The following is a 10,151-nucleotide window of genomic DNA, read 5'->3' as shown; positions in this document are numbered from 1 at the left end:
AAGGCAGAAATAATATGCTATTCCTTGTAATAATTCCATTTGCACAACCTTAAAAAAGCGACTTGCAAACAAAGTGCCAAATGAGAGTATTTACAAGAAGCTGCTTAGGATGTTACGACTGTCAATAAGAAACAACAACCTTTATAAGTTATGGAGGTACATGACAGTTTGCTCGAGCCCTCATCTTCGAGATATTTTGGCTAACAAATACACAATGAAGAACAATAACAATGCAAAAAGAACGACGTGCATGACATGGCTCGACCCTTCCCAAACGATGCTCTTGTTCAGTCTCCTCATGTTGTTCTTCACCCCAGCCTGAGCTTTGATCAATGTCATTTGCTGAAACAATTCGAATAAACAGAGGAAGGTCATTTATCCCCTCGGTTGTTTCCTTGCAATCGAATCCAACATTGAACTAAATCTAATATAAGTAGATCTCTATCTAAATTTTAACAAGCGCACAGTTTGAATGAGAGGAGGGGCACATATGTGAAAATACTGGTCTATTATGCAAGAGAAAAACAGCATGATAACTGGTTCATTTGAATCACTACGGTTAATTACTCTCGACCCAAGTAGTTGAACAGGTTCAACAAACTAAACTACTCTAACAAAGCTTCCATGACAACTAGCTATGGTCAGTTGTGCTATCATACTTATAACTCAGTACTGTTACAGATATAAGACACCTCTATCGCCAAATTAACAGTTGATTGCTCGACACAAGGATGAAAATATGTTTCCAAATAGAATACAACAATATTATCAATTTAAATTCTGAGCTCAGCATTTATAGCATACCAGCTGATTAAGGAAATCATTCTGAAACTTAGCTTCCGTCTCGATATCTTGAGCTACCTGCAATGTAGCCAAAACAATCATCGAGTAAATCAACAACGAAATAGTGTTTGATATGAAAAAGGCTACGTTTCTCAACATGAAAACTTAACAATCCTGATTATTACTGGGAACGGGAAGATATTACAACACAAGAATTGCACAAGGTCAAAACTTTATGGGGACTTGAACACAACCGGCGAAATCACATGTTTGCAAAATGGTTAGTATGCATAAAAGATGAACACAAATTACGTGAGAATAATAAACACGAAGCCATAGCTGATTGATTGCTCCTAAATTTCAATAAGAACTTACAGTTGCAAGTAAGCTACGGAGCATTTGCATTTCTCCTAATCTAGTTAAATGCCTAGAAATCAATACCCCCAATTCGTAGTAAAATTTAGGTATTATAAAAAATCAAACTATTGATCGATTTTTAAGGTATCTCAATCTCATATCACCTGATCACAGAAACTACGGAAATAAAAATTCACCATCAAAAACCAAAAAGAACAATGAAAAAGGAATTGAAAAGGAAATTTACATCACGTAACCGTCGAACTTGCTTGCGAAGACCGCTGACCTCCTCGTCAAAGTCGGGCTCGATTCGCACCTGAAACTCCTCTGAATTGCCACCAAACGCCGCCGATCTGGTGCTTAATCCCTCTCTGCGATCAATTATCCCAAATCAAACCACACCCATCGCAACACCAAAAGCCATCTCGATTAATTCTTTTCTCTAATTTAAAAGAAAAACGCAAAATAGTTGTGGGGGATAGATTTGTGGAATACCTCGATCGATACGGGCCAGCCATTAGATATTACGTTGAAAAACTCTAAGAATTCCAAAATTCAGGAATAAAGCTCTGTTGTGGAGGGAGAAGGAAAGCAGCTAGGGTTTGTGAAAGCGAGAGAGAAGAAAAAAGCTCTGTTAGAAGAGAGAATGAAATCGCAGATCTTCCCGTGGAGTCTACAGTTTTCTTTCTTTTTCCATTCTCCCAGCTAAGACAGTTCCAAACCAAAATATGAAGGTTTGTTCAAAATATGTAAATACGCACATAATTTAAATATGACAATATTTATTTATATTTATATATGATATAAATCACAATTCTAAAGGTTATATTTTTTCACCAATCTTTCTCTCCCTTCTCTAATATTTCTTGTGTTTTGATGTGTTTTTTAAAAAATTGTCAAAGATACTTTGATATAAAAAATCATTAAAAATGAATTTAAACAAATCTATTTATTACTCCCTCCGTCCCAATATTCAAGTCCCGTATTCCTTTTTGGGGCGTCCCATGTAACAAGTCCCCTTTCCTTTTTTGGCATGAATTAGGGGATGATTAGTTGAGTTAATTAAGTGTTAATAATTTCCCTTTAAACTTAAATGAAAACCCTAAAAACCAACCCATCCCAATTCTCGCCTAAATCTGCCACTCTCTCTTTCCTCTCGTCTCTCTGACTGCGCCGCCCTCCTACAAGGGGAAAACCCTAGATTTTGGCCTTCGTCTTCCTCTGTGCCTCTCCGTTCTTACAGCCGCCGTGCCTTCCGTTCTGAAATCCGCCGTGATGAAGCCTCCCTTCGGTTGGAAGGAATATCTGAGCGGAGAGGTGGTTCCGGACTCCGAAGATTCTTGCTCTTCCTGGGGTGATCCGCCGCCGGTGTACTTCCCTTTCTCCATGTCGGAGACGTCGCCGCCGTCACCCGAGGAGAATGGTCTCGGCGAGTCAGATTGCGAAGAGATTAGAGACGACGCGGCAGATCGGCGCTCGCCCCCTCCTTTCCGACCTCCGATCTTTCGACGCCCTTGCCCCGCAAGGATGAAATCGTACGTTTCTCACTCAATACCTTTGTGTGGTACTACATCGTCTGAAATTGAGGGAGATCTTGACCTCTTTTGTTATGAATCTTGGGGAAATGATTTTCTGAGCGAGGCAAACCCTAGCTTCGAGGAATTGGAGGCGAGTTCGGATGAATTGGCGATGAAATCAGTTGAACCAATTCAGTCTTGGCACACTGCATCCAACGCCCACCTTAAACTGCTCGCCATTTTTTACCCAATGATGTTTCGGGTGAGATCTTCCATTTTGCCTTTGTTATGTGACTGTTGTCTCTGGGTTAATTGATTGCATGCAAGAGTACTAGGGCTGTGTTGGTGTTGTCAATGCTGAAATGATGAAATAATGCACATACAAATTTAATTAAGGCCATCTATGATTTCTTTATTGCTATGAGATGTTGGGTATGGCTGTTGTAGCTTTGTATTGGTGTTGATGGCTATTGTGTGATCTGTATTTGGTGGCTTCGGCTGTTGTTTCTATGTATGTGGGTTGATTGCCACTTGATGTTCTGTTTTTGGGTGGTGGTGGATGTTGTTGCTCTGTATGTGGGCTGATTGCCACTTCTTGCTCTGTATGTGGGCTGATTGCCACTTGCTGTTCTGTTCTTGGGTGGTGGTTTCTGTTGTTGCTCTGTGGTTGATGGTTCAAACTGTTCTTGGTTGGTGGTTGCTGTTGTTGCTCACTAAATCATGCTTTCAATGGTTCTGCAACTTGTTTTGTTGCCCACTACTTCATATGTAGTGATGGTAGCTAGGCAAGAGGGCGAACTAAAGCATTCACCATTACTAAATCATTTACCATGTGTGTGTACATATTTCCAAAAACAAAAAAACACACTACCAGCCCTACTATAGGTTGCTGTTCACATTTACAAAACCACAAAAAAAGAGACTTGAGTACCTTGTCATTAGTCAAGTAACATTAGGGCATTGAACTGTGATTCAATGCCATCTAATGTTGCTTCATGAATTCCCAATCTCTGTTTAAGTTCTTCAATGCCTTCAACTTCACCTTTTTCTTCCAAATGTGCTATGCTTTCACTCACAAGTTGTTGTGGAACATCCAAACATAGTGGCAGCCTATCTTGTCTAATCAACGAGCCTTTCTTCATATGGGGTAATTTGTAGCAATTCTGCCCCTTCACCTTCAAAGTCTCTAGCATACAACCTTGTAAGCTTAAAAAAACACAATTCAAAATCATAGGGTCTAGTTCTTCAAAAGAAGATACCACTGCTTTTACTAAATCATCCACATTGAAGCATGCAGTCTCCTGTTGTAGGCTTTGAATTGCCCTAAACCAACCAAGGTCATTGATATTGGTGTCGGGTGAGTTTGGAGGTTGATGAATTATGTTGATATTGAAACCATCACTTGATGCAACCTCTCTAAACTCTAAGTCATCATTTCTAATGTGTGGTCTTGCATTATCTTGTTGTATAAAGATATCCTTGCTGTAAAAGGAGGGCCACTTGGCCTTGATGGCAGGTACAAGCTGCCACAATTTATCATTCATACATCAGTACATATTTCAAGTAAATAAACTGAACTGGATTGCATACTAAGAGTATTACCTGCTTGATGAACCCCTCTCTAACAACATCCTTTGTGATGCTCTCTATTGACTTTTGCTCTAGAGTTCATGCCACTCTGTTTTTACTTGATCTCTTGGCTGCCACCATCTCTGTATATGGGAAGATGCCTATCTTCCCATCAAACAACACACTACCATCTTGAGCAAACAATGGCCTGCACACTGCGCACGAAAACATCACCTTTTGGATGAACTTTTTGTTTTTGCAAGCTCTATGTGGCTCAGCCTCTGCTGGAGTTAAGTACCACCTTTGAGAACTTTTGGTTATGTAAAACCATTTCTCATCAATATGTATAGTGTTATGCATGGTCTTGAACCTCAATACATCTTGCTGCCGGTCATACTCCATTGCCTCGAGGCAAAACCTCATCCTTAACAGCTTATTTGCTGCTGTAAGGTCAGGTTTTATTGCATTAGTGTGTGCTTTGATCAGCCCTTGATCTACCCAACGCCCAACAGTACTCTTGCTGCAGTTTATGCCTTTTGCTAGCCTTCTAATTGTTGATCGCTTTGTTAACTCTATACTTGCAATTAGTTCTAGGTCTATGTGCACCCTTCTTCTCCTTGGCCTACATATCTTCTTACTTTGTGAACTTATGCACTGACCTTGCTGTTGTTGATGTTTTGCTTCAGCCCAAATGCGAGAAATGGTCTTCCGGCAGACATGGAACTTCTCCTCCATAGCTTTCATCTTGCCTCTTGGTGGCTTTCCATTCTTGCACTCTAAAAGCAAGGTTTGAAGAATTGAAGTTCTTTCTTGTGTTGTCAAATCCTTCCTCCTCATTCTCTTTTTTTTTTTGGCTCATTTATTGCAAGGAAGAATGTAATGCAATAAATGAAGCAGCAATTGTATTTGTACAGCCTCTGCCGCCTTTTTTTTGGTGATGAACAGTAATCTATGAAATTGGTTTTGGTTAAATTTGTGTACTGCAAGTTCTAGTTGTTGGCGCCTCTTTTAAACTCATTTAATTAATCAAGTTAAATTGGTGTAAAAGGTGCCTTTTTGGTTAAATTGGTCTACTGCCACAATTTCTCATTTTCGGCAGATTAAAGTCAAATAATTAATCAACTTAATTAATTAATGAATAAATAAGTTTTAAAATTATTCCAGATTTTAATTTATTTTTTAAAGGCAATTAGTTAAAGAAATTAGTTAGTGTATAAATAACATTAAATATTACACTAAACATGTGGGGTCATTTACTTTTACATCCACTTTAACTCTCCTAAATACCCGTGCCCAAAAGAAAGGGGACTTGATTAACGGGACGGAGGGAGTATATGAAAATACAGTTTCTGACAAAATTGTAATTAAAGAATCAATCAAAGAGTATTTATAAAACTCAACAAATCTCATATCCGGTATATTTTCTCTCTCCTCTCTTTCATCGTACGCATTCTTCAATTTTCTATTCTCTCTCTCTCTTTCTCTCATATTCTCTTTTTCATATTTTGATAATTTTTTTAAAAAAATCAAATTTTATTTATAAAAAATATTCTATATATATCTTAAATTAAAGATCACTGCAAGATCTTTGATTTGGTATCAAATAATTATTCAACTCTTTTATTAGTATTCTAATAAATTCTAATAATATAATTTATTTTCCTACTTATCAATTGAAACTTTTCTAATAAGATAATAAGATGACATATGTAATGAGCTAACTTAGAAAAAGTTAATTTTATACATGATTAGCTTATGTTTTAAAACTATATATTGTGATGTGAAAACTCTTTTTTTTATTGTTTCTTCGTTTCTTTTAATTTGAATGATGTGTTTATTCTATAATTTTAAGAAAGAAAATAAAGTTTTCCATCAAACAGATGGAAAATTAAAAATGATACTTTTCAAAATTATAAAGTAAAATTAAGGATTTTTACTGAGTAATTGATGTAGTTTATTTTATTTTTTAAGAAAAAATAATTTACATTTACTTATATTCTAACTATATTTAATATTCATTTTTTATTTGTTTGATACATCATTTAATTTATTTATTTTTGATAAATTAACATGATTAAATAAAGAAATTTAAAGGCCGCGCCACAAGGGCTTGAACCCAAGACTTTCGATTTTAGACATTAACCCCTAATCACTTAACCGATACACACTCTACATCATTTAATTTTGACGAACAATTGCATTGCACGGGCGAATGTACTAGTAATAAGTTATGGTAAACTAAAAATTTACTAGTATTGAATTTTTTCTCTTTCTTCACGAAGCCGACCATCCTAATTTGTAGAAAACACTAAAATATTTCCAAATAATTGCGAGAAAGCACGCGTTTCATAACTGTGTGAATTTAGAAGTCCATTTTCCAAGCAAATGCCCCTTTCACCAAAAAGAATAAGCAGCAGCCACAACTGACCAATTGTGGACCAATGGATGATGACCTACTGCATTTCGTCTTCTAATCTCAACTCTATTTCCTCCCACCATTTTACACGTTTTCAAACACACAGTCAACCCTCCCCATCATCATCAACCATCCCATGCAATCAATTACATATTATATACAGAATTTAAAAAACAAAATAAACCAAATCACAAGCAATCCTCTGTTTTTTCCAAGACACTGTTCATTAAACTCATAATAATCAGTTGACATTGAATTATAAACCAAGAGGCCATGTATACCACATCATCAAAAGGCTACTGTTAGCCAAATCTGTTGAATTAAAAAAAATGGAATGAAAATGTACAAATTCTATCATGCAATTCATGATTTCTTGCTGCTGGCAAAATCCCTTCTCTTCTTGCAGGTGAAATGGCCAGCACATACAAGACAAGGCTGATCAGAGCTTAGATGTTAGCAGAGAACCTAGAATCGTCAAAATATGATGGGAAGATGGAATCTCTAACCCCAAATTACCTCACTGAATGAATTGAGTCAATTGGATAATCATAATGCTAATGTCATCGAGAGATCCTCTTGTCAGTGACAAATCGACGAGTTTCTTGCAAGCCGAGAGCGTCTCTGGCTTATCCACGCCAACGCACAGAGGACGGGCAATGTCCACTGCCTCCTGATTGCTAACCTGCAACGAGAAACACGAAAGGAGTCAGCATACAACGCACATACGTGATCAGCAGCAAACGAAGAAGACGATGATGATGATGGGATGAAGCTTACGTTATCCCATAGGCCATCCGAGGCCAGGATCAAGAACTCGCACTCTGGTCTAATCTTGAACATCTTAGTTGCTGGCTCGGCTACAACCCATTGCTTGAGATGACGATCTCCGATTGCCCTTGATACAGCAAGAGATCCATGTACTCTCCAAACACCGTTGCAACAGTCCACATAGCCACCCTATAGAGAAATTTAAACTTCATCAGCAACCAATCCTTTCGAAGACACAGTTTAGTCATACTCAATGAGACGAAAAGACAGATCATAAAACTCACCAGACTCTCAATTCTCTCTCTTTCTTCCTCCAACGAAGGCCGGTGATCAACAGTGAGGGCTTCAGCAACTCCTCCCCGGCTCATCACAGCACGACAGTCACCGGTGTTGGAGACCACGAGATCTCCTTTATGAACCAATGCTGTCACACAACACGTCCCACCACGGATATCTTTCTTCAAAAACTCAGAATCCGTGGCCAGATAACCCTCCTTCACAGCCTCCTCGATCTCATCGCCTCTCTTCAGCACTTGGTTCATTATGTTCTTCTCTAAACTGGTTGAAGCAAACTCTGCAGCTCCAGCTCCTCCATGACCATCAAATACACCAAAAAATGCCTGAAATTGCAGTTAATGCTAATGTTAGATTGATTGTAGCAATTCCCCAGAACTTAAAAACTGACGGAATCAACATGTCTCCTCAAATTTATATCATTAAGCAATCATTAAGGGACTTATTCATCAACATTAATTCTCCATCTACTAATCTGAGATTCCATTGTTTCATGCGATAAATGAGTATTCTCATAAATTAGGTTATAAACGCATACATCCTAATTCTTCTATTTTTCTTATTATTTATGGATTGATTTACCAAATCAATTCAAATCTTCAGTGGTTTCAAACTTAATCAAAAGCTCAATAGTCATTCCATGAAAAAAAAAAATCCAATAGACGACGATAAACCCAAAAAAAAAAAGCCTCAAAATCACCTCTAGAATAATAATACCAAAATTGAAGGAGTTTAAAAGGAAAATTAACCTGTTTAGAATCCCCATGAGTGCCTAAATCGGCTGTGTATCGATCTTCCAAAACGCCACCTCTTTTCCCTCTTTTGGAGTAAACCGAGTAGCCCTCCCCTTCAAACACAACCTCGCTCGACCTATCCAAATTCGACGTCGTTTTAGCTTCTTCTATCCTTAAGCTTGTGGCCGGAATATCAATCCTCGCCGGCCTTTTCCGCTTCAACACGGGCGGCGACGCCTTCGACGGCACTACTCCCTCTTCTTCTTCTCCAGCTCCTCCTCCATTCAAGGTCTGCGCTACTTGTTTGATCAAAAACGACGACGAAGAAGAGATTGACAACGGCGGCGGAGCGGTGGCAGGCTTGCAGAAAACCGGCGACATCTTTCTCGGCGACGGCGTGAATATCGGAGAGCTTACTGCTGCTACAGCACAATGCATGATTTTTTTTTCCCACTTAATTAATTAAATAATCCTTTTCTTTTTCGAGCTGAAAAAATCTTTTTGCTGTGCGTTTCCGTCAATTTCAGTGAAATGAATTTTAGCTCTGAAATTAGGAACTATATATAGCGTGCTGGCGGTGGTGAGCCGGAACGTCGTCGTTTGTCAGGTGAGGAGATTCATTAATATTCACGCGCTCAGATATGCTGTTTGTATTCACTAGCTAAATTAAAATAAATAAATAAAACTCTTATTTTCCATAATATTTCTTGATTCTTCCCTTCGCAGTAAATCATTTCTTTATTTATATGGTAATTGTGGACCTTATGGACACAATATTATAATTCTAATGCTCAAATTTTGATAATCATTTAAAGATTATATTAATTGGATTACTATTTTAAAAGTCATCCAAATGTTATACTCCCTCCGTCCACGAAATGAGTAACCATTTGTGGACGGCACGGGTTTTAAGAAATATATGAAGTGTAGTGTGAATAGTTTAAGGGTCCCACTTTTTGAGTGTATTAATTAAAGAGATGTGTGGGGTACACTTGCCAAAAAGGGAAATGGGTACTCATTTTATGGACGGATGAAAAAGGAAATATGGGTACTCATTTCGTGGACGGATGGAGTACTATTATTATCAAAATTTATTACTACTTAAAGCGTAATTCTACTTATTGTAAGTTGTTTTGATTATGTCTATCATTTGCTCTGAAAATGATACATAATATATAAAGTGTATAATATTAGTTACTAAAGTTCATTGCTTATAGTAACTCATTGTTATTATCATACCTCTTGCTCTTTAAGTTATTAAATTCGAACGTAAAAATTATTCTTAATTCGCAATATTGTTGTCATTTTGAAAGGTAGAAGCAATGAAATTCATAAAAGAAAAATTTATAGACAAAATGACTATCAAATTTAAATGTCTAATTATATTATAATTTTGATCTTTGACTATTTTTATCATCAAAATGATTTACAAAATTATTTCAAATAATTGTATAATTAAACACTATGATTTCCGTAGATCATATACATATATCTTATTTATATAAATAATACAATCAGGAAACATATTTGATTAATATAGTACAAACAATAGCCAAAAGTAATGTAAATATATGCTAAAATATATTAAATCATTTGACTAGTTTTTGACAATTCTGGGACATTTAGTTAAGGAGATCAAACAAATAATAATAGTACATTTGAATTGATTGTTTATTAATATAAGTTTGAAATTCGTAATACTCTAAAAAAAAT

General features: G+C 36.8%; 3 protein-coding genes across 4 annotated transcripts; all 3 read right to left on the bottom strand.

The window, feature by feature from the left end:
• On the bottom strand, positions 1-1,907 carry LOC131005727 (bet1-like protein At4g14600). Its single transcript, XM_057932781.1, has 4 exons — positions 1,636-1,907; positions 1,388-1,511; positions 805-861; positions 1-342 (listed from the first exon to the last, which is right to left on the bottom strand). Exons 1-4 carry the CDS (start codon positions 1,656-1,658, stop codon positions 181-183), a joined length of 366 nt encoding a protein of 121 aa, XP_057788764.1. The 5' UTR covers positions 1,659-1,907; the 3' UTR covers positions 1-180.
• Positions 1,908-3,595: 1,688 nt separating this feature from the next.
• On the bottom strand, positions 3,596-5,063 carry LOC131012576 (uncharacterized). Its single transcript, XM_057940562.1, has 2 exons — positions 4,332-5,063; positions 3,596-4,180 (listed from the first exon to the last, which is right to left on the bottom strand). Exons 1-2 carry the CDS (start codon positions 5,061-5,063, stop codon positions 3,596-3,598), a joined length of 1,317 nt encoding a protein of 438 aa, XP_057796545.1.
• A 1,516-nt stretch (positions 5,064-6,579) lies between these two features.
• LOC131005726 (probable protein phosphatase 2C 25) lies at positions 6,580-8,985 on the bottom strand. Of its 2 annotated transcripts, XM_057932780.1 has the most exons (5): positions 8,454-8,983; positions 7,695-8,030; positions 7,420-7,599; positions 7,159-7,324; positions 6,580-7,077 (listed from the first exon to the last, which is right to left on the bottom strand). In XM_057932780.1, exons 1-4 carry the CDS (start codon positions 8,874-8,876, stop codon positions 7,160-7,162), a joined length of 1,104 nt encoding a protein of 367 aa, XP_057788763.1. In that variant the 5' UTR covers positions 8,877-8,983; the 3' UTR covers positions 6,580-7,077; position 7,159. The 2 variants fall into 2 exon arrangements, with proteins under 2 accessions (XP_057788763.1, XP_057788762.1); XM_057932779.1 differs by having other exon boundaries at positions 6,580-7,599; positions 8,454-8,985.
• Between the last annotated feature and the right edge of the window lie 1,166 nt (positions 8,986-10,151).

The sequence above is a fragment of the Salvia miltiorrhiza genome, chromosome 1 (assembly GCF_028751815.1).
Source record: "Salvia miltiorrhiza cultivar Shanhuang (shh) chromosome 1, IMPLAD_Smil_shh, whole genome shotgun sequence".
NCBI lineage: Eukaryota > Viridiplantae > Streptophyta > Magnoliopsida > Lamiales > Lamiaceae > Salvia > Salvia miltiorrhiza.
The sequence above is the reverse complement of the archived record's forward strand: the minus strand, read 5'-3'. Positions and strand labels throughout refer to the sequence as shown.